General features: G+C 57.4%; 1 protein-coding gene across 1 annotated transcript in view; it reads left to right on the forward strand.

Annotated features, from left to right (window-relative positions):
* MYH9 (myosin heavy chain 9) overlaps nucleotides 1-26,660 on the forward strand; it is an 82,023-nt gene that overhangs the window by 51,702 nt on the left and 3,661 nt on the right. The window contains exons 7-36 of the mRNA XM_037513655.2: nucleotides 498-561; nucleotides 1,090-1,188; nucleotides 1,566-1,709; nucleotides 2,545-2,640; nucleotides 3,014-3,132; nucleotides 4,505-4,657; nucleotides 5,569-5,742; nucleotides 6,984-7,157; nucleotides 7,953-8,067; nucleotides 10,281-10,474; nucleotides 10,732-10,853; nucleotides 11,846-11,915; nucleotides 12,518-12,678; nucleotides 13,324-13,432; nucleotides 14,275-14,406; nucleotides 14,774-14,980; nucleotides 15,297-15,434; nucleotides 16,431-16,554; nucleotides 17,833-18,004; nucleotides 19,011-19,223; nucleotides 19,655-19,799; nucleotides 20,816-21,022; nucleotides 21,187-21,291; nucleotides 21,476-21,628; nucleotides 22,689-22,937; nucleotides 23,861-24,073; nucleotides 24,194-24,406; nucleotides 24,660-24,821; nucleotides 25,574-25,702; nucleotides 26,503-26,591. Of these exons, the coding sequence (XP_037369552.1) occupies nucleotides 498-561; nucleotides 1,090-1,188; nucleotides 1,566-1,709; nucleotides 2,545-2,640; nucleotides 3,014-3,132; nucleotides 4,505-4,657; nucleotides 5,569-5,742; nucleotides 6,984-7,157; nucleotides 7,953-8,067; nucleotides 10,281-10,474; nucleotides 10,732-10,853; nucleotides 11,846-11,915; nucleotides 12,518-12,678; nucleotides 13,324-13,432; nucleotides 14,275-14,406; nucleotides 14,774-14,980; nucleotides 15,297-15,434; nucleotides 16,431-16,554; nucleotides 17,833-18,004; nucleotides 19,011-19,223; nucleotides 19,655-19,799; nucleotides 20,816-21,022; nucleotides 21,187-21,291; nucleotides 21,476-21,628; nucleotides 22,689-22,937; nucleotides 23,861-24,073; nucleotides 24,194-24,406; nucleotides 24,660-24,821; nucleotides 25,574-25,702; nucleotides 26,503-26,591 (4,445 nt within the window). The remainder of the gene's footprint in view (nucleotides 1-497; nucleotides 562-1,089; nucleotides 1,189-1,565; nucleotides 1,710-2,544; nucleotides 2,641-3,013; nucleotides 3,133-4,504; nucleotides 4,658-5,568; nucleotides 5,743-6,983; nucleotides 7,158-7,952; nucleotides 8,068-10,280; nucleotides 10,475-10,731; nucleotides 10,854-11,845; nucleotides 11,916-12,517; nucleotides 12,679-13,323; nucleotides 13,433-14,274; nucleotides 14,407-14,773; nucleotides 14,981-15,296; nucleotides 15,435-16,430; nucleotides 16,555-17,832; nucleotides 18,005-19,010; nucleotides 19,224-19,654; nucleotides 19,800-20,815; nucleotides 21,023-21,186; nucleotides 21,292-21,475; nucleotides 21,629-22,688; nucleotides 22,938-23,860; nucleotides 24,074-24,193; nucleotides 24,407-24,659; nucleotides 24,822-25,573; nucleotides 25,703-26,502; nucleotides 26,592-26,660) is intronic.

The following is a 26,660-nucleotide window of genomic DNA, read 5'->3' on the forward strand; positions in this document are numbered from 1 at the left end:
GTGGGTGCCTGCCCTCTGGGTACTTCCACCCCCAAGGTGACATGTGTTCAAATGTGCTTCGTGGTCCTGTTGCATGGATAAGCTGCGTCCACGTGGTACTGTGGCTCGTGGGAGCCAGTATAAGTAGCTACTTCAACTTCTGTCACTAAAGGTGGCAAGAAGCTGGGGGGTGGGGAGTGTTACCTGCTGGTCCTCAGATTGTCCTGCTGCTGCCAGTAGCAGTTGCAAAGAACCCCATGAGGAAACTTCCAGATAGCCAGCTTCCCTCCTTCCTCTCTGTGGAGGAACTTGGGCACCAGCGGAGCTTCCTGTTCTGGGCTTTTGGTGGCGTGTGTGCTCCTAAGTCCTGCAACCCCGTGCAGCCTGGGTGCGGGTGCAGGACCCCTGGCGGTATCTACGTAGGCACAGTCCCTTGGCTTTCTCCCTTCAGGCTGTTCCAGCTGGAAGTAGGTCCTGAAGCACTCACCTCTGATTTCTTCATCTGTCTCTTTCCTTAGGGCAAATTCATTCGCATCAACTTTGATGTCAATGGCTACATCGTTGGAGCCAATATTGAGACTTGTATCCTTTTGGTTGCTCCTATTAAGTCCTGGGTCTGGGATGGGTGGGGAACTGACCTTGACAAAGAAGGTGCTGCTTCCTGATTCTGGCAGTTTCTCCTGGAAAGCCTGTCGTGACCCCTTACCTGTGGCCTGAGGTAGAGCACCAGGATGGGCTCCTGAAAAGCCCTCTCAGAGCCAGGCTTTTCTCCAGCTCGATGAAGCTTAGAACAGGAGGGAGCCAGTGAAGGTGACCCGGGGTGGTTCCCAGAGGACTGGTGCTTGCGTGGGAGTATTACATCCTCCTTGGCTGGAGTGCTCTGCTCTCTACTCTCGAGAAAAGCAGGCCCTTGAGACAGAAAAGGCTCCCACGTGTGAGGGCTGCTGTTTGGACAAATGGCACCCCTTGAAGGGCAGAACCAACGTAGTCTGCTTTGGTTGGGTCCTGCTGTTTTGTGCCAATCTTTCTGCACTGAAAGGCAGTTGCCTTTGATAGAGAAGGAAGGGGTGGCCATCGCTCTGGCTGTACAATTCCTCAATGTTGGCAAAGATCTTTTGGAGAAATCTCGTGCCATCCGCCAGGCCAAGGATGAACGGACCTTCCACATCTTCTACTATCTCTTGTCTGGGGCTGGAGAGCACCTGAAGAGTGAGTAGTGGGCCCGGCAGCCCAATATGTGGGTGTCGCTACCAGGCCACCCACTCCCGGTGGGAATTGAAAACTTTAGCCCCAGGTTGGGGAGAAGCGGGAAAGCCTGCAGGAAAGGGCTTGGCCTTCTCTTTCTGACCCCACCAGAGAAGAGCCAGGCTGGTCTCAGGCACAGCTGCAAACCCAGGGCCTGGGACTCTCAGGACTGCCCATGCGTGGTGGTGCCCCACGCTGAGGAAGTCAGCATGCCCGCTTGCTCCATAGTTCCCAGGGGGCTAACGGGGACTTTCTGCACCCCCTGACCTTTGAGGTTTGCTCTTGACCTAAGCCTCTGTGTCAACACCTCTCTGACACCTGCCTTTGCCCTCCCCCCACAGCCGATCTCCTGTTGGAGCCGTACAACAAATACCGCTTCCTGTCCAATGGGCACGTCACCATCCCTGGGCAGCAGGACAAGGACCTGTTCCAGGAGACCATGGAGGCCATGAGAATCATGGGGATCCCGGAAGAGGAGCAGATAGGTACCCTGGCCTGCCTGTGGGTGGGGAGGGGAGGCGGGAGGCTGGTTGTCATGTCCTCGGGGGCATTGGGCATGGGGGGGGGGCGCGGCACTTCCTGTTAGCTCTGACTCTTGGGGAGCCCTGTGGGGGCTGAAGGAAGACCTTGTGTGTGGGAGATGGCACCTCCAGTGTGAGTTCCAGGCTTATTCGTACCTGTGTGACACAAGCATTTACACAGAGGGCAGCAGTGCTTACCTGCCCGGGGTCCTGGGTCCTTGCACTGCTGTCCTTACCATTTGCTCAAAGAGAAGTACTCCCTCAGGAGAGTGGAGGGGACCAGGGCTGTGCTCTTACCACTGGGGAAGCCCAGAATAGCAGTGGAGCCTTCCTGTCCTTCCTTCCCCAGAGAGAGGGTGATGAAGTGGGCCTTGAGGCAATATTTTTCAGAGATGGGGGATGGGAGAGAGCACCCCCTTCTCTAGCTGTTCCTACTCTGGGGACAGAGTGTTGAGGGAGAGTGGGAGGGCCAGCATCACTCAGACAATACGTCGTGCATGGGCAGGGCTGTGTTTGAATAAAACTTTATTTATGAAAACAGGCAGAGGGTTCCTAGCTAGAGGCGTGTCCGTGGGCTAGATCCAGGAGCATTGGGGGTATCTGAACTGAGGGCTGCTGGGGGTGCTGGAGAGCCAGCTTCACTGTACAGGCCAGGAGGGCCCACTGTGTGCTCTTGGACCCAGGCCTGGTGCCCGCCTTGGCTTGTCTTGCCTCAAGGCCCCAGGGCAGTGACCAGCTCTACTCGGGCACTTGTTCCAACCCCTGTCTGGTTCTGAGCTTCTTTTGATTGCGTCCGAAGGCTTGCTGCGGGTCATCTCGGGGGTCCTCCAGCTCGGCAACATCGCCTTCAAGAAGGAGCGCAACACCGACCAGGCGTCCATGCCTGACAACACAGGTAATGGCTGCCCGGCAGCAGGTGGTACTCAGGAGCAGGCCTGCAGGTCCGCCCTTCTTGGGTGTGTGGGGTTCTGTCCCCCAACCCTGGGAGGGCTGCTACCTCTTGGTCCTGCTTTTGGGTTAAATCCACTGGCACACTTGGAGGATGGGCCTGGGCTGTGCAGAGGGAGGGACCGATGCTGCCCTCCAACCCCACCCCCCAAGGAGTCATTCCTCGTGCCCTGTTGAGGAAGGGCCCGGATCCAGTCATCCTGGCAGCTCCGTTACCACTGCAGCCTCTTCCTCCATGCCCAGCTCAAGCAGAGGGACTGGCTCTCTTGGGCTTAATTAAGACTTTTTATCCTTTCTCTCCTTACTCTGAAAAATATTAGCCGCCCAGAAAGTGTCCCACCTCTTGGGTATCAACGTGACTGATTTCACCAGAGGAATCCTCACCCCGCGCATCAAGGTGGGGCGGGATTACGTCCAGAAGGCGCAGACTAAAGAACAGGTACGTTCTCCAGCCCCTCCTGGCGAGGGTGCTGCAGCGGGCAGCTGGAGACCCGCTCAGCCACCTCTGTGCTGGCACGTGCATGTGCTTCTCTCAGTCCCGCAGTAGCTTGGGGAGTGGGTGGGCTTACCCACCACCGCACCCCTCCCCGTGGAGGCCGGCCTCTCAAGCCTACTGATGAACTCAAGTCCCCTCCCCTGGGAAGGACCAGCTTCTGTGGGCCTCCTGGGGCTGCCTTGGGCCTCTGCCTCCAGAGGATGTTTAGACTGATCGGTGGGTGAGGACGCAGGCATGTCCTGTTCTGAAGCAGCAAGAACTTGGTGTTTCTGCTGCAGTGGTGGCGGCGGTATCTGCCATCCCTGAGGCCCATGCCAAGCAGCTATTTCTCTACCACCTGCTGTCTCGCTGCTTGAGGTGAGACGTACTGGAGTCTCCCTCAGCTGTGCCATCTCCCCAGGAACTAGGTCCCTCCCAGCCAGGACTCTGCCCCCTGTTGGTGGTTTCTAGTTTCTTTCCTGGCAAGGGGTGCTTTTTAGGTGCTCCTCCCATCTCTAAAAATTATTATTTTGGGGCATTTATTTCCTACAAAACTTTGTTTTTTAATTCCTTATTTAAAAAAAAAATTCAAGATTTGTTTTACTTATTTATGCGTACAAGAGCTGGGGTATAGGCCAGAGATGCAGGAGGCGGGAGGGGAAAGAGGATTCACCAGAGACAGAGTGGGGAGCAGAACAGGCAGATCTAATGAAATACACTGCTGAGGGGAGCAGTGGGCGGGACAGGAGAGGTCTGCTGGGCCATGTGGGTCAGCTCCCTGGCTGGGGATTGAACTGGTGCTGCAGTGGCTGTGAATAGCTTCATAGCGCTGAGATTTAACTGCTTGTGCCACCAGGGAGGCCCTTCTTTCTTTCTCTTAAATTTAGGTGTTACCCTAGCTTTTTACTTTGGTACATTTCAAATTTTTGCAAAACAAAGTGGGGCATAGTGTCATGCCCTCAGGTGCCCATCACACAGGTGCTTCAAGAATTACTGCCAAGTCATAACCAGGCTTACCCGACCCCACCCTGGCTGCATTATCTGAAGCAAATCTCAGACAGCTTATTGTTTCTTCTGCAAGTTCTTTAATATGTCCCTACTTTAAAAAATGCCTTTGCACATATTTTGCTGAATTCACTATGTCCTCATTGGATAGCTAGGTGGCTTCATTTTCCATCGTCATAAATAGCAGTGCAGTGAACATATTTGTACATGAATTTCCCCATCTTTGGGGCTGTTTCTTTGGGGAGGGCCCCACAAGTGAAGTCACTGGGGCAAAGGATATGAGGGGTTGAAGTCTCCTTGCTTCTGACACCTGTCCCCATGGCACATCCAGGCTGACTTTGCCATTGAGGCTTTGGCAAAGGCCACCTACGAACGCATGTTCCGTTGGCTGGTGCTGCGCATCAACAAGGCCCTGGACAAGACCAAGAGGCAGGGCGCCTCCTTCATCGGCATCCTGGACATAGCCGGCTTCGAGATCTTTGATGTGAGCCTCCCCCTTTTGCGTGCCTCACTGCCCCTTAGCCTCTTGGCTGCCCTCGCCTTGGCCTAGTACCCCTCGCCCCTACCCCACTGTCCCACAGTGGTCCGAGTTGGCCACGTCCTTCCCTTGTGTGGAGGAGACATCAGGTTGGGTGTGCTTTAAACTTAACCAGCCCATGCCCAACCAGAGATGCTGGAGAAAAGGGAGCAGGTGCTGGCTGTGAAATATTCTTCAGCGAATATTTATTGGGCGCTGGGACAAGGCATCATCCCTGCCCACAGAGACTTCTCTGGGGAACTGCTGGTTGAGGTAGATCAGCAGTTCTTAACCTGGGCCTCGGTAGATTTTCAAAGAACCGTGACCTTGGGTGTGGGAAAATGACCTGTTTTTCATTAATCTCTCGTGAAAATGGTGTGCTTTTTTTGATTGTGACAGAGCACACTTCACAAACACAGTTGCACTAGCAGGGCTAGTGATTCGTCACCAGTAGAACCAGATGTTTCAGAGCACGTGGCTGTTGTTGCAAGATGTGAGAGGGTCATTTACTCTCCTCTTTGCCTCAAAATTTTGGAAATTGTTAAGCCCACGGCTCGTTCTTGCTCACGAAGCACAGTGCACCGTGCCACAGTATTTTGGTGATTCTATTTCAACACAGCTTCTTTCCTTGGTAATTTAGTCACTTTATGTGTTTTACAACATTCTTCTGAGAGAGACTTTATCAGACTGCTAGAGGGGTCTGTGGGCACCAGAAAGTGAGCAGCTGCAGCTACTGGGTGTGGGGAGGCGAGGTCCCCCATGTCCGTACCTGGCAGGGCCAGCACTGGTGCCTGAGGAGGTCCTTCCTGGGCCCCATCTGATGCCCTGCCCCCACCTTGAGGCCGGGGGCCCTGTCTGATGCTGCTCCCCCTCTGCAGATGAACTCCTTCGAGCAGTTGTGCATCAACTACACCAACGAGAAGCTGCAGCAGCTCTTCAACCACACCATGTTCATCCTGGAGCAGGAGGAGTACCAGCGTGAGGGCATCGAGTGGAACTTCATTGACTTCGGGCTGGACCTGCAGCCCTGCATCGACCTCATCGAGAAGCCAGTAAGAGCCAGGCTTGCTGACCTCAGACCTGGCTTCTCGAATGTCCCCTCTGGGGACCTGCTCGGCATCTCCAGCTCCCTGTTGGTTGCGGGGGTGTCTAGTTCCTCTCCCCGTCAGTGCCGCCTGCAGGGATAAGCCCCGGAACCTGCATCTGGTACCTGGGAGCCTCGCCCAGTTGCTGACCAGGTGGGGATGTGGCTGATGCCTGGGCATCCTGTGTCCAGTCCCAAAAGACCAGCCAGCATCTACCTGAGGGGTGGCCCAGTAAGCGCTTGTCTTAAAAAGAAACAGACATGCTTTGCAGAGTCCGATCCTAGGAGTTTCTATCCAAGGAGGTAACAGCTGGGGGATAGCCACAGCTAGAAAGCGCCCCCTCCACCATCAGGTCATATTTGACCTCTTGCCAGCCGCCGCTTGGGTGGCCTGTTTGTGCTTTAGGCTTGGGGGGGGGGGGCGTGCTCTTTAATAGAGCCTGAGCTGTTTCTGTTCTGGGTTATTTCTTAGTCGGAGCTCAACTAGGTATAAACACACGTCTTCCCGACATCCTGAGTGGCTCAAGAGTCTGTGCACCAGAATTGGCTGATGTGTTAGTCAGGCAGAGACCTAGGAAGAAGTTTGTGCATTTCAACAGGCTTTTTACTGTGCTTGCCATGACGCGCAGTCCTCTGACATGAAATATGACGAGTCGATTTTTCCCAAATCAGCTAGAGAACCCGCGCGGCTGCAGGTCTCACGGGCCAGTCTGCCCGCAGTGCCCGAGCCTGCTTTCTTGTCTTCTAAACGCACTGTCTGGGAGGCGGCTGGGGCTCTGGGCCTTCTCTTCCTGCAGAGGCCTCCCGAGTGTCACAGCCCACATGGCGTTGTGCAGACACGGGGGGTGGGACGCCGTCCCAGAGTGACTCCAGAGGCAGGGACGGGGGCACCTGGTGCCGGCAGCCTGTCCTGAGGATCTGGACAGTTCATCCAGCCTGGCCGGTGACCCCCACTGTTGGGGAACCCCCGGGGCAGGTTGTTGGGTTGGGGCTGGCGGTACAGCCTAGAGCCCTGAGATTTCTTTTTAAACCAGGACTCTGAAATGGGGTGCTTTCGGTAAGGGGGCTTCTTTCCCCTGCTGGGGACAGCATTGCCCACCTTCTGGTGAGGTCCTGGAGGTTCTGAAAACAGCTTTGTCTTTTTTGAGGGGGTGAGGGTGGGGGGTCCCACGTGGTCACACTCACCTGTGCATGCTCTGCTTCCTCCAGGCAGGCCCCCCTGGCATCTTGGCCCTGCTAGACGAGGAGTGCTGGTTCCCCAAAGCCACCGACAAGAGCTTCGTGGAAAAGGTGGTGCAGGAGCAGGGTACTCACCCCAAGTTCCAAAAGCCCAAGCAGCTGAAGGACAAAGCTGATTTCTGCATCATGCACTATGCTGGCAAGGTGAGGAGTGCACACCTGGGCAGGTACCTGCTGGGCCTTCCTGGGAAAGGTGGACACCATTCACGCTGAGACCACGGGCTGGGCAGCCCTGTCCTGAATTCTCATCCAGTGAAGTTTTTCAGAAGCTTTCAGCAATCCCATAAGGATTGTTACGAGTTGTTGTAATGTTCTTGAGGTATTGTCGTTAGATGCCAAAGATACAGATACAGGCTCTGGAGTTTGAATTAGAGCTCTGCCATTCATCAGCTGTGTGACTTTGGACCAGTTACTTAACCTCTCTGAATCTTGACGTCCTCATCTGGAAAGTGGGGGTGTCCCACAGTAGAGGACCACGTGTCTTGAATCAGTTTGGGCAGAGCTCCGCACAGGCGCGTGCTCCCGGGCAGGCTTCTGGCCCTCATATCCTGCAAGGGCAAAGAAAAAGCGAAAATCACTTTCCACATCACTAAAAAGGATATAATATTTTGGGTATGTTTGAGGACTTTTCTTTATGTTCAAATTGCCTAAAAAATAAAAAGTTAAAACAGTATTGTAAGTGTAGCTGCAACGAGACATCTATCCCTGAGGCTGGGTGTTCATGTAGTCTGTAGCCTTGTGCTCTTACGCTGAACAGCGCAGATCATGTTTCAAGAAAGATAAAATAATCTGGTACCCCGTGGCCCTGGCCACCCATCATTTCCTTCTTAGGGATGGGCATGGGGCCAGAGGCTCTCCTGTGCGGGGCGGCACGGCCCCAGTGAGGCCGTGAGCGCTGTGCTCTGGGGCAGTCTGCCACTCGGCCTCTGACTCTTGCAGGTGGATTACAAGGCCGACGAGTGGCTGATGAAGAACATGGACCCTCTGAACGACAACATTGCCACTCTCCTGCACCAGTCGTCTGACAAGTTCGTCTCGGAGCTCTGGAAGGATGGTACGCCCTTTGTCCTCTGCCCCTGGCTCCCTGGGACTGTTCCAGGCCTTCTCCCACCTTTAATGTGGCTGGGCCACAAAACAAGGGGTGTGTCTACACCCCATGAGGCCTGGGTAGTCTCTGAGTGGTCTCTGGCCACTGTAGCTCCTAGGAGCCTGGCCTCCTCCGGCCAGGAGGGTGCAGCCCACTCTGGGCAGTGCTGCTCGGCTTTGCCGGCGTGGATAGCGGAGGCTTCCACTCGGGCTTGTGAGCCTGCCCCAGTTTGGCCAGGCAGGTGCCCGCCCGCGCCTCGCTGCATCTCTGCCTTTTCCTTAGTGACTCTGGACCTGCTCTTCCTCACTGTTTCTATCAGTTTCCCTTCCCTCTGCCTGGGTTTTGCTCTAACCTCTCTGTTGCAGAGATGCAGAGCACACAGAGAGCCTATTTCTATCAGCGCTTTCCCATTCTCCACCTAGAACCAGGTGACTGGCCCCGCGTGGCATCCGTGTGTGGTGCATCCAGGCCTGGCACAAGCGCTTCTGCCGCCTTCCTTACCCCCTGGCTCCTCCTGCCTGTCTGGCCTGAGCTGTGGGCAGCCTCCTCCCCATCCTGCCCATCACAGGTCTCCAGTAGCTAATCAGGCGTTTGGATATTTGGGGATGTCCTGTTAGAGGTGTTAAAAGGAGAGAGAAATTGTCTAAAATTGTTCCCTTTGTTGCTGCAGCTTGTGAAGGTGGCATTGTACTGTTGGGTTGGCTGCAAGTGATGCATGAACTGTGGCTGTGTGCACGCTGCCTGTCTGTGCCCCTGATGTGTGTGGGTATCTGTGCGAGTGTTCAGCTGGGCCCACAAGGGAGGACCTAAGCTCACCCAGTGCCAGTGAACCATGGGGCATGCTCTGCCTTTGGGAACCCGGGGGGCCTTCGTGAGCACCCGTTGCTGGGAGCCATTTGGTAGCTGGCAGAACAGGCCTGGTGATGGTGCACGAGGACAGAAAGGCCTCTCATGTTATCGGCTGGGTCTTCGGCTCCATCCTCATCCTGGCTTCTGTCTCGAGTAGCTGTCCATTTTTGTTGCCTTCAAAGAAACAATAGTGGTTTGGTCACAGAGCAGTAAGAAAGAGCCTTTGTCACAGGATTCCTAACTTTTGCCTCCAGCGGCAGAAAACTTCAAATTTAATGTTGCCTCTTGATTAGAACTTGCCTCCAACCACTGGCCACTTGGGTTTGGTGGTGGTGGTTTCTGCCGGGAAGAAGCAGTTCACTTTAGCACTCCAGGCGGCAGCCACCGTGGTGACATGGACTTCTGTGGGGTTGGTTTAGATCATCAAGACCCGTGACACAGGAGACATGGTGGGACTCTCGAGCTCTGGGTACTAGTGAGACCACCATGTGCTTCTTGGGTCCCCTGATTTAGAGAGCTCTGCAGGGGTGTTCCAGATAGAGAGGGAAGTACCAAGAGTCCTGCGGACAGCGGCAGAGCAGCTTTCAGGCTCCTGCTGCCTGGCCCTCAGCCCCTTGCTCTGAAGTCAAGGTCATTGTGAATTCAGGATGCAGATTTATTTTGTCCCAACTGGGACCACAGGACCATGCATTTTTTTTTTTTTTTAAGATATATTTATGCATACAAGAGCTGGGGTACAGGCCAGAAGTGCGGGGGTGAGAGGACTCACCAGAGACAGAGTGGGGAACAGAACAGGCAGACTGACTGAAATACACTGCTGAGGGGAGCAGCGGGTGAGTCAGGAGAGGTGTGCTGCGCCATGTGGGTTGCTCCCTGGCTAGCCGGGGATCGTACTCGTGCTACAGAGGCTGCGGATTGCTTCATAGTGTGGTGCTTAACCCCTTGTGCCACCAGGGAGGCCGCCAGGACTGTGCATTCTGTAAATCAGATTTTAACCTCAGCTGGACCAGTGGAGCTCTCGCTGTTCCACAGTACAGATTAGCTTTATTGTGTGTCTTTGGGCATAGGCGCTGCCAGGGGGGCTGAAGATAGGTGATGTGAGCATGGAGTTAGCCAGTGCACCAGTGCATTCGTGGCTTTGCTGTCTTTCGAAATCCTTCCCTGCTTGCTGCTCACATGGTTTCCCGGGCTCAGCATTGGAGATGGCTGCAGCCCTCGGGAGTCTCCGGGCTGGGAGGGTGCGGCTGTTTCATGGCCTCTGCTCTTTTCTGTCCCCGTGTCTGTCTCCTTGTCCTGCTTGGTGCTTACGTGCCTCCGTGTGGTCTCCGCAGTGGACCGCATCATCGGCCTGGACCAGGTGGCCGGCATGTCGGAGACAGCGTTGCCCGGGGCCTTTAAGACACGCAAGGGCATGTTCCGCACGGTGGGGCAGCTCTACAAGGAGCAGCTGGGCAAGCTGATGGCCACTCTCAGGAACACCAACCCTAACTTCGTCCGCTGCATCATCCCCAACCACGAGAAGAAGGTGAGGCGGCGTGGCTCTGGTCCCATGCCCACGAGGATCCTCTGCAGGCCCTCCCCCACTACCCCCACCCCGGAACTGGGCTCCCTCTGGGACCACCTTCCCACAGCTGCTGCCCACCTGGACAGGGAACTCACTGTCAGAACCTGTGGCTGACACGGCTGCTCCCGCGGGCTTTGCTCTCCTAAGTCCAGGGCCCACCCTCTTCTGCCTCGTTCCCAGTAACAGAACAAGGCCACAGCTTATATTTTCTCCATCAGGCCGGCAAACTGGATCCCCATCTGGTCCTGGACCAGCTGCGCTGCAATGGCGTTCTGGAGGGCATTCGCATCTGCCGCCAGGGCTTCCCCAACCGCGTGGTCTTCCAGGAGTTCCGGCAGAGGTGAGCCAGGCCTGGAGTCCACTGGCCCCGGGTGGGGTGGGCTGCTCCCTAGCAGGCGGCTTTTCGGGGAGCTGGCCCACCCCTCACACTTTCCTTCTCTGCACCGCCTGTTCTTTTTTATGAGAAGAGGTTTTTTTTTTTTTTTTTTAATTATTTATTTATTTATACAAGCACTGGGTACAGTCAGAAGCGCGGGAGGGTGAGAGAATTCACCAGAGCCAGAGCGGGGAGCAGAGCAGGCAGAAGGACCGAAGGGGAGCAGCGGGCGGCAGGAGAGGTCTGCGCGCCACGTGGGACCCTCCTCCGGTGGCCGGGGAGCAGCCGGGGATCGAACCGGCGCTGCAGAGGCTGCGGGCAGCTTCGCAACCCAGCGCTCAACCGCTGCACCACCAGGGAGGCCCAAGAGGTTTTTGTTTTTTATCACTGAGCCAGCCATCATGTTGGCTCACTCGCAGTGACTGGGGGTGCTGGTGCTGCTTGCCACAGTTGGCAGGCGATGAAAATATAAAAATGGTCAGCCCAAGACACAGGCACTTTCCACAAGTGGCCGACCACTGCAGCACTTGCCCTGCCTGCAGTGACAGGGCAGTGATGGACGCTAGTGACACTGCCCTCCTGGCCTAGTCACCATGGTCCATGCCGGTTGCTGTGTGAGGCAGCACATGCACCTGGCGGCCTCCTGTTTGTTAGCAGTTCCCCGCAGCATCTCAGGGAGGAGATGAGAGTGGACTTTGGAATCACAGGCATGGACACCAGGCAGTTAGCAGTCAGGAGTCGAAACAGACCCCACCACGCCTTTTTGGGTCATTGAGCCTAAGAAATGAGCAGGGTAGGATTTGCTCAATGTCTTCGCTTTCCTGAGGGAGCTTGGTGAGCAGATTTCTACCTCAGCCTCACCCTGGGACGAGCCTCGCCGCCCCTGCTCCATGTGTTCTCCCAGCCATGTGGCCTGAGGCAAGCGGTGCACTGACCTGGCTTCTCTTTTTCCACAGGTACGAGATCCTGACACCGAACTCCATTCCCAAAGGCTTCATGGACGGGAAGCAGGCCTGTGTGCTCATGGTGAGTCATGTTTTATGTCCTCGCCATCCTGTGGCTGCGTGGCCTGAGCTGCACTCACACAGCCAGTGCCTGCCTGATGCAAGGGGCGCCCTTTGGGTTATGTGTGCCCATGCTCTCCTGTCCTTCCAGTGCCCCAGCTCCCATCCTGCTGAGCAGCCGCCTGCTCAGCCCAATGGTCAGGGATGGTTTTGGGGGCCAGGGTAGGGTGCAGGAGACCAGAGCGGTGGGCATTTGAATGCTCATGGCATGAACAAGGCCTGCAATGACTCAGGGCAACACTGGCTAGGTGGGAGGGGGGCCTGACTGGCTGCCCTAGCGCGAGCACAGTGTGCCGAGGTGGGAGGGGTGCCAAGGAGGGAGGCCTTCCTCTAAGGCCATGGTTCTTATCTCCATGCAAGTTTGACTTGCTGCCCTGCCCTGTGCTGGAACCTACCCACCCCCCTGCCTGGTGTCCTCTAAACTGTTTTTTCTGCCACTGGGTGGGTGAGAGGCTGCCCAGCAGAGGAGCAGAACCTGCCACCCTGGGACTGACCGTGGTCTTGGCCTTACCTGGGGTTGGGCTCCGTGGCCCGTGGTGACTGGTCTGATCTCCTTCTCTCTAGATCAAAGCCCTGGAGCTCGACAATAACCTGTACCGCATTGGCCAGAGTAAGGTCTTCTTCCGGGCGGGTGTGCTGGCCCACCTGGAGGAGGAGCGGGACCTCAAGATCACAGACGTCATCATCGGGTTCCAGGCCTGCTGCAGGGGCTACCTGGCCAGAAAGTGAGTCCCCAGAGACATGACCTCCGTGACCTGGCCCCAAACCCCGCCCCCAGCTCTCCTGCTGCTGAAGGAACTTAGGAAACTTCTGCCTGGTTCCGAGTGCCAGTCAGGCAATGGCCCTGGGAGGCCACATGGCTCCCCTGCCCTCCCCGGCTTCCTGGATTCCTGAGGTTTAACTGACTGGTGGGGTGTGTGTGTGTGTGTGTGTGTATGTGTGTGTGTGTGTGTGTGTGTGCACATATGCGTGCTTGATTTTGCCTGTCCTGAAAGTGGCTACTTAACCAGAATTCCTCACTGTCCTGTGTGGGGATGACGTCCAGAGCCTTGCTGTGCACATTGCCCCCATGCTCCCGAGGGAGGAGCCGCTCCTGTGGGAGACAGGCTCACTGCATCAGGGCCATGGTGGCCGGGAGCATGCGTGCCTGGGGCCTGTAGTCATCACCAGCCTTCGCACCCCAGGCCCTTGCTGTTAGGAAGGCGGGCGGCGGCGACATGGCCTCAGCGTCCTCTGTGATGGCAGAACTCCTCCCCAGGGCCCCAGCAGGGGTCAGATCTCCCAGGAAGTTCTCTAGAGCAAGGTCCTGGCTGTCAGGTTAGAGGTTTGCTGCCACCCCTGGGTGCTGACCTGGTGTCCCACCCCCACAGGGCCTTTGCCAAGCGGCAGCAGCAGCTGACAGCCATGAAGGTCCTGCAGAGGAACTGCGCTGCCTACCTCAAGCTGCGCAACTGGCAGTGGTGGCGGCTCTTCACAAAGGTGGGTCCCGGGGGCTCCTCGGCTGCCCTGCGTGCGCCCAGGCAGCCCTGTTGGGGGGGGTCTAGACTGTGAGCCAAGGCATCCATCTGGGGCACTGCCAGGGCCTGTGGTCTGGCTGGTGAGTGTGGCTCACAGGGCAACCAACCCCCAGAGCCTGAGACCTGCCCCGCTCAGCACTGCCCTCCCGGGCAGCACAGGAAGCCGCAGGTGGGAATCCTGCCCATGGCTGCATGGGCCCCTTAGCCTTTTAAAAATCCTGTTATTAAGGAGGTTTGTTATTTGTGGCCATTACGAAAAATTTAATGAAAAGCACAAAGAAGGAAAAAATACCCATAATCCCTTTAGTCCTGAGCCAACATGAATATTGAGCAGCTATTTCCATATTTATTCCCCTGTCACTTCTTTTCACTCCTTTGCAGTCTCCGCCATGTAAACCGTACGCACCTTTGATCGCTGAGCAGCGACTTGTGTAAACAGTCTTGTATTTGGCATTTTCCGTTTAAAATTCCTCGATAAGCATCATTATTTAAAAAACCAGCATTCTATTCCCGGGGGCCGGCTCATAGTTTGTCTCCTTCATGTCATTCCTGACTTTTCACTGTTGCTAAAGATGCGTTTCACCAGCTTGTGAAATGCTCGTGCAAACACGGGGGAGTTCTCCTGTAACGTAATGACGGGTCAGAGGCCCATGGCACACAGCACCAGTTGGATTCCTGGAAAATTGTGCCCCTTGCACCTCCCCAGCCACCCTTGCCCATCCAGAGGTGAGGGAAGAAGGCCTCGCAGCTGTTGGCTGGAACAGGCACGTCAGCTGAGCATGATGCCTCCATCTCCTCGCCTAGGTCAAGCCACTGCTGCAGGTGAGCCGGCAGGAGGAGGAGATGATGGCCAAGGAGGAGGAGCTGGTGAAGGTCCGGGAGAAGCAGCTGGCCGCCGAGAACAGGCTCACGGAGATGGAGACGCTCCAGTCCCAGGTGTGTAGTGCGCTGCGCCCCGTGTGCCACCTGCTGGCCAGCGCCGGTGAGGCCGTTGGGAGCAAGTTGCTGTTTCACTGCCATAATGGGTGCTTGATCTGGCTTTGTGATGTGGGGAGGCCACGCGATGGGATGGAAAGCTCATGAGTGCTGGTTCAAGGCCAGTCCTTACCTCTTGGACCCTGCTTCCCAGAGGTCGTGGTGCACAGCCCACGCAGCAGGGTGACGGATGGCCGACGTGTTGCCAAAGGGCCTGGGAGCCTCCGCGCTCTCGAGACGGCTCGGGCCTCTCCCTCCGAAGCTGAGCTCCGCAGCGTCTGTCCCGAGTGGCTTGAGAAGGTTGCATTTTTCACGTGTCTTTTTGCAGCTCATGGCGGAGAAGATGCAGCTGCAGGAGCAGCTCCAGGCGGAAACAGAACTGTGTGCTGAGGCCGAGGAGCTCCGAGCCCGCCTGACCGCCAAGAAGCAGGAGCTGGAGGAGATTTGCCATGACCTTGAGGCCAGGGTGGAGGAGGAGGAGGAGCGCTGCCAGCACCTGCAGGCAGAAAAGAAGAAGATGCAGCAGAACATCCAGGTAACCTGCTGCCCGGAGGAAGCGACGTGCCGGGTGGAGGGGACGGGGCAGCAGGGACTCGGGCTGGAGAGAAACAGGCATCGGGGTGTCCCGGCCGGCCACTCCTTGCCCTTTTGTCATTGGGGGGACCTTTGAGAGTTTTCTCTCCTGGGTCGCTCCCCTCACACGTGCCTGGGATCTCCACAAGCACAGCCCCACCGAGCTGCAAAGCTGTTTTAAATGCGGGATCCCACAAGTGGGGACTGGGCCACGTCTCAGCCCTGCTGCTCAACTGGCTGGGCCTGGGCCCCTCACGGCATCTCTGGCTTCACGGCAGGAACTGGAGGAGCAGCTGGAGGAGGAGGAGAGTGCCCGCCAGAAGCTGCAGCTGGAGAAGGTGACCACCGAGGCCAAGCTGAAGAAGCTGGAGGAAGACCAGATCATCATGGAGGACCAGAACTGCAAGCTGGCCAAGGTGCGGCTCGGTGGGGCTCTGGGGAGCTCGGGCGGGCCAACTCCCCTGCTGTAGCTCCGTGACTCCTGCCCCTGTCCATAGTGAGTTCTTTCTGTCCTGTGGCCTCTGGGTGCCAGAGTCATCTCTGAAGGAAGTTTCTACTAACTGAGGGGCCCAGTGCTCCTTAGTGAAGCTCTTCTAAGCCCCTGGAACCCAAGACTCCATGGTGTTGAGCCATCTCTCTGGCTGCCCATCAGTTGCTGGTGGGCATGACACATTGGGGCCAGTGGAGGTGCCGGCTGCCCCTCCTTCAGCTGTCTCCAAGGGGGCGGCTGTTCCTTTTGAGAGCCGAGTCGGGTCTGCCCAGCGAGCAGATCAAAGCTGAGTCTTGTATTGGGAGAAGGACGGGCATAGCCTGAATATTGTTCTCACCCCCAGGGATGGGCTGGGGCCGAGACGGCAGGACCCCTGCCTGGGACGTGTGGTGTGAGTGGTGTGAGGAGTGAGACACTCAGCCAAATGAGGGCACTTACCATGGCAGCTGTGAGGTCACGCTTGCGGGATCTGGCTGAGATTAGGGCTCCAGTGTTGGCCATGCAAAAAGGACACTGAGGAGAACAGCTGGGGCTGAGGGCTTGAGGCGAGGGTGAAGTCACAGCCCACTTCGTCCACGAGGTGGACGAGCACAGGGCGTGGATATGGAGAAGGAGGCACCACCATGCCTGCATCTGGAAGGAGCCTGAGCTCCCTCGCCAGTGCTGGCTGAGACCTGGAGGCCTCTGTCCCTGATTCCAGAGAGGTGACAGATCCCGGAAGGGCTCAGACGCTCAGTTTGTGGACCCCGAGGAAGCTTGTCCAGCTGTCGGAGACCTTCAGAACTACTCCTTGATCCAGGGAGTCCTAGAGACCTTAAATGCTCAAGGCCATGCTCCTCTGTGTAACCCTACATTTCTGGGCGAGTCATGCTCTGCAGGGAATGAGTGTTCTGTGCTCAGCTAACCCTCCCTCACCCCCCAGGAGAAGAAACTGCTGGAAGACAGAATAGCTGAATTCACTACCAACCTTACGGAGGAGGAGGAGAAGTCCAAGAGCCTCGCCAAGCTCAAAAACAAACACGAGGCCATGATCACTGACCTGGAAGGTAAGGGGGGGCGGGCTGTCAGGGACCGTCCACCCTAGGGGAGCCTGGGCCTCGTCCGCAAGGACAGGAGCGCCTGTGCAGGCCATTGGTTGTCTGGCAGCAGGGAGGTAAACCTGGCCTCCGTCGCCTGGGCCTCCACATTGGTGAGGAGCACCAGGTAGGAACACGGGTGTGTGGCTGTTTGGGACCCTTGTCCTGCCCATCACATGTAGGGTGTACCCACCCACGCTGACCGCTGGGAGGCTCTTCCCACCTCCTCACATTTATGTGGGATGAAGTGAGTCCCCCTGGGGGAGGAGGTCTGGAGGCAGAGAGATCCCTCCCACAGACTCCCCTCCCCTGGGAAAGGTCTGAGCGGCTCCATCACCCGGGAGGCCTGGGCGTGATTAGCAGACCCAACCAGTGCTAGCAAAGAAATGGAACCATCAGAACACATGTGTGCTGCGGTGGGAGGGTGAGCGGGTGGGTGACTTCGGAGGACAACCCGGCATTGCCTGCTGAGGTTGAAGGTTTGCCTCCCTGCGGCCTAGAACCGCAGCCGCAGCCCAAATGCACCGGGAGGCTGGGCAAGAACTTCCATAAGGCCTTGCCCGTGGGAGCACACCAGAAACAAGGCAGAGCCCGCCAGACAAGCATGGGTGGGATACTCAATGGAAGTCCAAATGGATCAACTGCAGTGACTGTGAACTTGCTGATTCCCAAGGTCATGGTGTTGAATGACAAAGGCAGGTCAGGGAATGAGTGGTTGCTTACTGAGGGGTTGCTGTGTGCCCTGCTGCACTCAGGCGCAGCTTCGTTGTATCCTAATGAAGTAGGTCCCTGTTGCTCAGGTGAGGTGCAGGAAGACGGTGGAGCTCACCTAAGCGGCTTCATAATGGGAACTGTGAAGTCCAGCACCGGACCTGACCCTGCCTGCCTATGTAGGGCTCATGTAACACATTCACTATGCAAGTCTGGAGTCACGCAAAACAGAGCATTGCTTTTTTAGGGAGGCTGACATGGTATAGCCTTGAAAGGAAATGAGGAAGCTATTAACAGATTTTGGGAGAGTGTTTCCCACAGCAGGGAGGTCAGCAGATGGGGAGGGAGGGCAGGACTTGGCTGCTGATGGCAGCATTCTTTTCCTCCACGCAGGAGACGGGTGTGAGGTCTATGTACTGCGTTTCTTCCACCCTCACATGTTTCATGACTGATACTCAGTATTTCATGTAAGAATTAAAAACAAGACAAGTCTGCAGCCCCTGCGTGCTCTCTTGACTCCTCATCCTTCCTTCTCAGAGCGCCTTCGAAGAGAGGAGAAGCAGCGTCAGGAGCTGGAGAAGACACGCCGGAAGCTGGAGGGAGACTCCACTGATCTCAGTGATCAAATTGCCGAGCTCCAGGCTCAGATTGCAGAGCTCAAGATGCAGCTGGCCAAGAAGGAGGAGGAGCTCCAGGCTGCCCTGGCCAGGTGAGGGCCAGAGTGCCAGCCCTGACCAGCTGACCAATGTTTCCTGCCGGCTTTGCGGGTGGTTCTTGCTGCATCCAACTCTGCTCAACCGCGACAGTCCTTTCCTTTTCTTTTTAATGTATTGGCTACACGCCAGCTTTTTAAAAGATAGACTTTGCTTTTTACAGCAGTCTTAGTTTCACAATAAAACTGAGTAGAAGGGACAGAGAAATCCCTTAGACCAACATGCTTGGCCTCCCTTACTACCAGGAATCCCCCACCAAAGTGGTATGTTTGTTAAAAGTGATGAACCTGCATTAACACAGAATTAACACCCAAAGTCCATAGCACTTTCACATTTTACTTAGTTGCAGTTGAAGACTATAGCACTTTTATTTTTTTAAAGATTTATTTATGCATATAAGAACTGGGGTACAAGACAGAGGTGGGGGGGGTGAGAGGATTCACCAGAGACAGAGTGGGGAGCAGAACAGGCAGATTGACTGAAATACACTGCTGAGGGGAGCAGCGGGCGAGTCAGGAGAGGTCTGCTGCGCCATGTGGGTTGCTCCCTGGCTGGGAATCGAACTCATGCTGCAGTGGCTGCGGCAGCTTCATAGGTTGCGTCTTAACCCTTGTGCCACCAGAGAGGCCCACTGTAACACTTTATTTCCTATTTTTTTCATTTAACTTTTTTTCATTTAACTTTTAATTTAACATTAGTTACAGTTGAAGACTATAGCACTTTATTTCCTATTTTTTCATTTAATATTTGAACGTTGTACATTTTAAGCACCAAATCTTTGGGAAATAAAATGCTTCCTCTGTGAGGTTTTCCAATTCTCAAAGTGATACTGCTCTTAGATCTTTTGGTGCCTCATATATTGCTTTTGCTGAGAAGTGCTTTTAAGGGCTATGATTATGACTGCTGGAAGAGGCTTTGGCTGCACCTCCCTAAAGCCTCTTCTGTAAACTCTCTTCTCTAAAGGTGAAAATGGCCTTATTTGGATGTTGGTTTCTTTGACAGAGTGGAGGAAGAAGCCACCCAGAAGAATATGGCCCTAAAGAAGATTCGAGAGCTGGAATCTCAGATTTCTGAACTCCAGGAAGACCTAGAGTCAGAGCGTGCTTCTAGGAATAAAGCTGAGAAGCAGAAACGGGACCTTGGGGAAGAGCTGGAGGCTCTCAAAACAGAGTTGGAGGACACTTTGGATTCCACGGCTGCCCAGCAGGAGCTCAGGTGTGCCATAGGGCTAACAGGCGGAGTTGCTGAGGGTAGGGGGTGAGGGACAAGGACAGGGAAGCTGTGGCCTGGAAGAGGCAGACTCCAGGTCTCTGCACGTAGTGGCCTCATGTACGGGAGAGCGTGGAAACTGATAGTTCCTTGGTAGCTCTCTCTCTCTCTCTCTCTCTCTCTCTCTCTCTCTCTCTCTCAGACTTGTAGAACCTAATGAAGTTTGAAGTTTGGGTGAGACCAGGGTGGAGGCTGAAAGGACACAGAAGTTTCTATAAAGTATGCCTGTGAGCCCAGGCTGTGGGGGATGGCCGAGGAGGGTAGCCTGTAGGCAGAAAAACCTCTGGGGGCACAGTGGTCTTGCAGGCCTCTCTGCCACCCCAGCACAGCATCACCCTGGGGTCCCCGGCCTCCATTCTGAGGACATTTCTCTACAGGTCCAAACGTGAACAGGAGGTGAACATCCTGAAGAAGACCCTTGAGGATGAGACCAAGACCCATGAGGCCCAGATCCAGGAGATGAGGCAGAAGCACTCGCAGGCTGTGGAAGAGCTGGCGGAGCAGCTGGAACAGACGAAGCGGGTGTGTATGCCCTCGGGCAGGCTCCAAGGGCTCTGTGACCACGGGTGGATGCCAGGCCACTTTCTGGGGACGACCGGCCTTCCTGGGTCACACAGGCCCAGCCCTAAGACAGTGTGGCCTGTGCAGAGAGGTGCCTCCAGGCCTCCGTCTCCCTGTCTGTAAAGGAGGCTGGTGGGAGATCAGTGTCATACAGTTCTGTGGGCTTCAGGGAACTGGAGTGACCTGACATGGTTTCAGAGGGCCTGAGGGCCCCTTTCCTGCAGTCTGGCTCCTCCAGGGCACCCCCATGGTGAGCGGGGTTCCCTTGGGGAAGCCATGCTGCTGCTCATTCAGGTCACGGGCCCTCACCAGACACATTTTGCGGCTCTGGTGCCTGGCGTGTGGCCACTCGGGCAGCCGAGGAGGCTCTCCCACAGGCGACCTGTAGCGTGATTTTTAGAAATGCGCCATGTCCACCTGCCTCCTGCCAGCATCCACAGTTCAGCGCAGGCCTCAGCTTTGCTTGTGCTCTAAGCCCTGCTCGCCCACGTGCCTTGGCGTCTGTGAGGCTCCGGTTCAGCCTGAACGTGCCGGTGACCCTGTGCCTGATTCGGTGCAGGCCAGCGTGGGGGGGTCACACATATCCTTTAAGTGCCACTTTTATATTTTGGGGAGCGCATTATGCTTTTACTTTAAACATGAAATTTCAAAGAGACTTTGTGCAAAATCTAACTATGAGCAATCAGTCTCCCTCGGCCTGTAACATCACCAAGATCGTGATGCCAGCGGCAGTCATGTGCCCTCTGCTCGGCAGGAAGGCCGGCCAGGGGTTGTGTGTGAGGTGAGGCCACTTGCTGGCTGTCACCCCGGAGTGATGAGCTCGGGTGCTGCCCGTGCTCTGGAGCCGGCTCTTGCCAACACACCACCCTGGGCTGGCTCTTTCTGGCCCTGGGTCCAGCAACTCCTCCAGCGGTTGTGAGAAAGACCAGCCCATCAGCGCGATGCCTCTTTGCCCATCTTGGCATCTTTCCCCTCAGGTGAAAGCCAACCTGGAGAAGGCAAAGCAGACCCTGGAGAGCGAGCGGGGAGAGCTGGCCAACGAGGTGAAGGCCCTGCTGCAGGGCAAGGGAGACTCAGAGCACAAGAGGAAGAAAGTGGAGGCCCAGCTGCAGGAGCTGCAGGTCAAGTTCACTGAGGGAGAGCGCGTGCGCACGGAGCTGGCCGACAAGGTCACCAAGCTGCAGGTGAGGCCCCTGCCTGGGCAGGACTCCTGTCTTCCCCTCGCGCTGCTCAAACAGGCTCCTCAGCCAGGCCTTCGGGGCTCAACCTGAGTGAGAGCCAAGGGCCCCAGAGCAGCCGCAGCCGAGCTCACGGTTCCTCGTCTTCCACCCCCATCCCCACCCCCCAGGTCGAGCTGGACAACGTGACGGGCCTTCTCACCCAGTCCGACAGCAAGTCCAGCAAGCTCACCAAGGACTTCTCCACGCTGGAGTCACAGCTGCAGGACACGCAGGTACGGGCAGCCCCTGCCACTGGGCCTTTCCTGGGGGACCTGCGCCCACACAGCGTCAGCTCTGGCTCTTCGTGAGAGCTCGTCTGATCGCCCACCCTCCCCTTCTGTGGGTGTCTGGGTCCTCCTGACACCTCCGTCCTGTCGAGGCAGCGCCTGACCTGCACCCCTCTTGTCCTCGGAGTAGGAGCTGCTGCAGGAGGAGAACCGGCAGAAGCTGAGCCTGAGCACCAAGCTGAAGCAGATGGAGGACGAGAAGAACTCCTTCAAGGAGCAGCTGGAGGAGGAGGAGGAGGCCAAGCGGAACCTGGAGAAGCAGATCACCACCCTCCACGCCCAGGTGTGCTGCCGCTCCCCCGCCGCACCCCTGCGGCAGCTCAGGGAAGCTGGTCGGATTCTGCCCCGTGGGGCGTTTGGTGGGTCACCCACCTGGGCGCCGGAGGCACAGTCCTGCTCGTGGGTCCCTGCAGACCCGCCCTGAGCTGGGCGCCTCCCTCAGCCTCCAGCCCTCTCCAGGGCTCTCAGCCCAGGGCCCCCAGGAGGAAGTCAGGGATCCGTGAGCGGGGATGGAGGAGACGTAGTATCTCTATCATCCCCACCTCTAGCGGACATTTAGCGTTTCCTTCTGTGGTGAGCTGAGTAGCGCATGTGGCCTCCAGCCACGGGGCTCTGGGAATGTGAGCCTGCCCCGCGCTGCTTCTGGAGCCTGCAGTTTGATGTGCTAGCAGGACACCCGGGCCACGTCCCGCAGCTGAGAGCACTTGTCTGACCGGTGTGCGTGGCGGTGTTTCGTATTTGTTTTACACTTATGAAGCCGTTATGAGAGGCAGACCCTGGTCTTCTCTAGACGGTCAGAGGGTCCGTATCTGCTGATTCAGATCCTGTCCTAGATCCTGCCTTGAGAGTTGCCTGTGCCGAGCTGGGGGAGCTGCACCCCCAGGAGGGGCTGGTGGTCCATTCCACAGTAGGGGTGGGGCAGTCGTGGGGCGGTCACAGTAGCCACGTGACCATTAGGAGGAGCTGTATCTCTGGGTGCGGGCAGGGGCGGGGGTGGTGGCGTGGACGATGCCTGCAGTCCTCCCGCCTCCAGCAGAGCACCCCAGAGAGTGCCCCTGCTCCCTCGGGGAGGAGATGGAGGAGGCTCCCTCTCTGGCCTCACTCTTTGAAGATGTATGCGGCCAGGGTTGTGAGGCCTTCAGGGCTGACCTGCAGTGTCAGCCCCTGTGCTCCATGTGCCAGGGAGATGCGCTCTGTGGAAACTGTTTCTCTTGCCCCAGTAGAAGAGGAAGTGATTCAGGGGAGCTGTCACTGTAACTGGGGCGCTCCTTTCTTGGGGAGCAGCTAGCTCTGCTGTCCCAAGCGGGATCACCTCAGGTGTCTCCTTATCCTGCTCCTGCCAGATGACCGACATGAAGAAGAAGATGGAGGACGGCGTGGGGTTCCTGGAGACCGCGGAAGAAACCAAGAGGAAGCTCCAGAAGGACCTGGAGGGGCTGGGCCAGCGCTTTGAGGAGAAGGTGGCCGCCTACGACAAGCTGGAGAAGACCAAGACGCGGCTGCAGCAGGAGCTGGACGACCTGCTCGTGGACCTGGACCACCAGCGGCAGAGCGTCTCCAACCTGGAGAAGAAGCAGAAGAAGTTTGACCAGGTGTGTGTGGCACGACTGCCCCTGCTCCCTGCTCCGTGCACTAAGCCTTGCCCCAGGCTGCCCCCTCTGCCCCCGTCCTGTGAGATCCCCAAAGAGTCAGGCACCAGACGTCCCTCTCGTGTCCCAAGGGGCCTGGAAAGAACAGGTGTAGCAGTGACTTTTCCTTTTCCGGTTTCTTTTAATTCTCAAATTTTCTATAACAGGCTGGTTTGATATCATTAGAATTTGTGTGTGTTCCTTTTCCTCATTCTAGAATATTGGAGGCAACTTCCTGTGGGGTGGGATAGAAAAGGAGAATAAATCAGGGGTCACACACCATGGAGTCCAGCTCACGGTCGTGGATAAAAAGTCTCTTGAACTCGGCCACGTCGTGGTTTGCGGATGTTGCTGGCCGGTGGACGCCAGTGCAGGTGTTGGGGACCGCCTGGAATGAATGAGCTGTTGATTGGGGCAGAGGGAGTGGAAAGGTGGGGCAGTAGATGTGGCCGGCGTGGCCCAGGCAGAGAGATGATGCAGGGACGTCGGTGACATCGCGGAGAAGGGGCTCTGCATCTCCGAGTGCCCAGAGTCTCGTTCTCAAGAGACTTGCCAGCCAGTGCTTTAGGAGATCCAGAGCCTGCTGAGTCGGGGGGTGAATTCGTTCCTGTGGCTTCTCAGGAAGGGGCACTCTGACCCAAGGAGTCATTATTTCCAAGTGGTAAAAAGTCAGCAGATATGAAAGCCTGCTTGGTGGCCGAGGCACCTCTGTGCCAGCCCAGTTATGAGGGCACAGTCACCCTGGGATCCTGCTGGGGTCCCCGCTCAGTGGCCTGTGCCTGCCCTTCTTGGCCCCCCTCCCCACAGACCCACATTCTGTGGGGAGCTTGGGCCAGTGTCCACCTGAGTAGGTGGACTCGGCCTGGTGACACCCACCTCTTTGCCAGCTCCTGGCCGAGGAGAAGACCATCTCCGCCAAGTATGCGGAGGAGCGTGACCGGGCTGAGGCGGAGGCCCGGGAGAAGGAGACCAAGGCGCTGTCGCTGGCCCGGGCCCTGGAGGAAGCCGTGGAGCAGAAGGCGGAGCTTGAACGCCTCAACAAACAGTTCCGGACAGAGATGGAGGACCTCATGAGCTCCAAGGATGACGTGGGCAAGAGCGTGAGTCCCCAGTGATGGCTGCTCCGGGCGGGCCCGAGGGCCTGGCACCCCCGAAAGGGCTGGGGGTGAGCGGCCAGAGCCCGGGCCCGGGCCCTCCTGACCCGGCTCCCCCGGCGGCAGGTCCACGAGCTGGAGAAGTCCAAGCGCGCCCTGGAGCAGCAGGTGGAGGAGATGAAGACGCAGCTGGAGGAGCTGGAGGACGAGCTGCAGGCCACCGAGGACGCCAAGCTGCGCCTGGAGGTGAACCTGCAGGCCATGAAGGCCCAGTTCGAGCGGGACCTGCAGGGCCGCGACGAGCAGAGCGAGGAGAAGAAGAAGCAGCTGGTCAGACAGGTGTGGCTGCCCTCCCATCCCCGGGTGCTGTGGGGGCCCCCTCTCTGGCTCCTCCTGGGATCGTGGCAGGCTTCTTGACCCTGCCTCCCGTGTCCTTCCCGTGTCCCTTCCCGCCCACACGTGACCTGCTCAGGGATTTTACCGCCTCCACCCTCACTGGCTCCTGGAGGCCCCGTGGCTCTTACGGGACTGGCCTGCCCACCTGGGTGCAGCGCTGGCTCTCGTCCCCGCCTGAGATGCCCGCCTCCCCCAGGTGCGGGAGATGGAGGCGGAGCTGGAGGATGAGAGGAAGCAGCGCTCCTTGGCGGTGGCTGCTCGGAAGAAGTTGGAGATGGACCTGAAGGACCTGGAGGCCCACATCGACTCGGCCAACAAGAACCGGGAAGAGGCCATCAAACAGCTACGGAAGCTGCAGGTGAGGTCAGGTTGGCCACACCGGACCTGGCTGCACGGGGCGGCACCTGGCCAGGCAGCACGGGCGGGGGGGACTGCTGCAGGTTGCCAGCTCCCTTCTCCCAGGAAGACCAGGGTGTCTTTAACCCTGTTTTAGAGGGACGCTCAAGGCCCCAGAGGCTGAGCAAAAACAAAGTGAAAGCAAGCTGGCAGATCAGTCAGTGACTGAGCGGTCAGGGGGAGGAACGTGTGCGGTGGTCGGGGAATTCAGGCCCCGGGCAGAGGACACCGCTGCCCCTGACCCAGTGCGGCCTGACGCAGGGTTCTGAGCCAATGGCTAAGTGAAGCAGTGGAGCCCGGACACAGCCCTGGGCTGCCCCATCTCCCCATAGTTAGAGGAAGAGAAGTCACGCCTGGCTTTGGGACCCCCTCCCTACACCAGGCAAATCTGCAGGATTAAGAGCAGATTCAGGTGTCCCCGTGGCATGGCCGTCGGCACTGCCCGGGGCTGTGGGTGGCGCTTCTGTCTGCTGCCCTCTGGCCATGCCCACCCAGTCCTCCCCGCTGACCTGCGCAGTCCTTGTTTGGGATTTGTCCGCAAAAGAGAAGCAAAGCCGTGTGACCTCGATCGTCTTTATAAAGTGTAAAGATGGAGCAGGACGAAGTCGTTTTGCCCTGTAGTGTCAGACTAAGCGCCTCCAGCCCGTTACCTGGGGACCCCGTGAGGGGACGTGCATGGGGGTGGGGGTGCCAAACCTCTCCTCCCGCCCCCAGGCCCAGATGAAGGACTACATGCGCGAGCTGGAGGACACACGGGCCTCCCGGGAGGAGATCCTGGCACAGGCCAAGGAGAACGAGAAGAAGCTGAAGAGCATGGAGGCCGAGATGATGCAGCTGCAGGAGGTGAGCTGGGCCGGGAAGGCGCGCAGGGAGGGAGCGCTCTGACCAGCAGGTGGCAGCTGTGAGCCGCCCAGGCAGAGAGGAAGCCGGCTAGTCCGGCTCCTGGGGTGAGCTGGGGCACTTTATGCCTTAGCAAAGAATTCCCTGCCAGGTTTCCTTAAGTTGCAAGACTCCCTGGTGTGGGTTAAATTGTCACCATTTGAGGCAGCAGGAGACTGTGGTCATCACCTTGTCCTGCTGTGAATTGTTGCCAGGAGGAGGGTTCCCTCCCGGACCTCCCGCCTGCCTGGGCCCTGGCCTGTCTTCAGGCGAGGCTGCTTTGGAAGGTTCCCAGGTGCTAGGCCAAGAACTGACTACCCTGTTCTGCTCCCACCCAGGCCAGACGTCCAGGCTGGTCCTCCACTGCTCTTGCCTGCTTTGGGCCTGGGCCTGGGGGAGGCCTGCCTACAGGTCACATGTGGGGCTTTTGAGACCACCTCACCCTCAGGGTGAAGCCCATTTCTGCCACCAATTTTCAGAGCCCTCCAGCTCCAGCCCTAACTCGGAGCCGCGTGCCTGTTAGCTGGGAGAGTTCCTTACTCCACATCCCAGCGGCAGGTCTGGCTCCTGGCGTTTGGCTACCAGGGCTCCGTGCACATGGTCCCTCAACAGGGGCCTCAGAGGGAGCTTGGCCCCACGAACTGGAGGGGCCATGGGGAGGGGCTCCACACGGAGGAAGGGCTCCAGGAGAGGGTCTGAGGGTGGGGCTAGGGTTGGGGCCGCAGGGTGCCAGGAGTGGCAGGTCACGCTCTGTTCTTGCCCAGGAACTTGCAGCTGCTGAGCGAGCCAAGCGCCAGGCGCAGCAGGAGCGGGATGAGCTGGCCGACGAAATTGCCAACAGCAGCGGCAAAGGGTGAGTCTGGGCCTGTCCCGGTGAACAAGGCGTGGCATCGGGGAGTACCCGTCTCTGGACAGGCCCCTG

Source organism: Talpa occidentalis, unplaced genomic scaffold, assembly GCF_014898055.3.
Source record: "Talpa occidentalis isolate TD23 unplaced genomic scaffold, MPIMG_talOcc4v2.1 talOcc4.16, whole genome shotgun sequence".
In the NCBI taxonomy this organism is placed as follows: domain Eukaryota; kingdom Metazoa; phylum Chordata; class Mammalia; order Eulipotyphla; family Talpidae; genus Talpa; species Talpa occidentalis.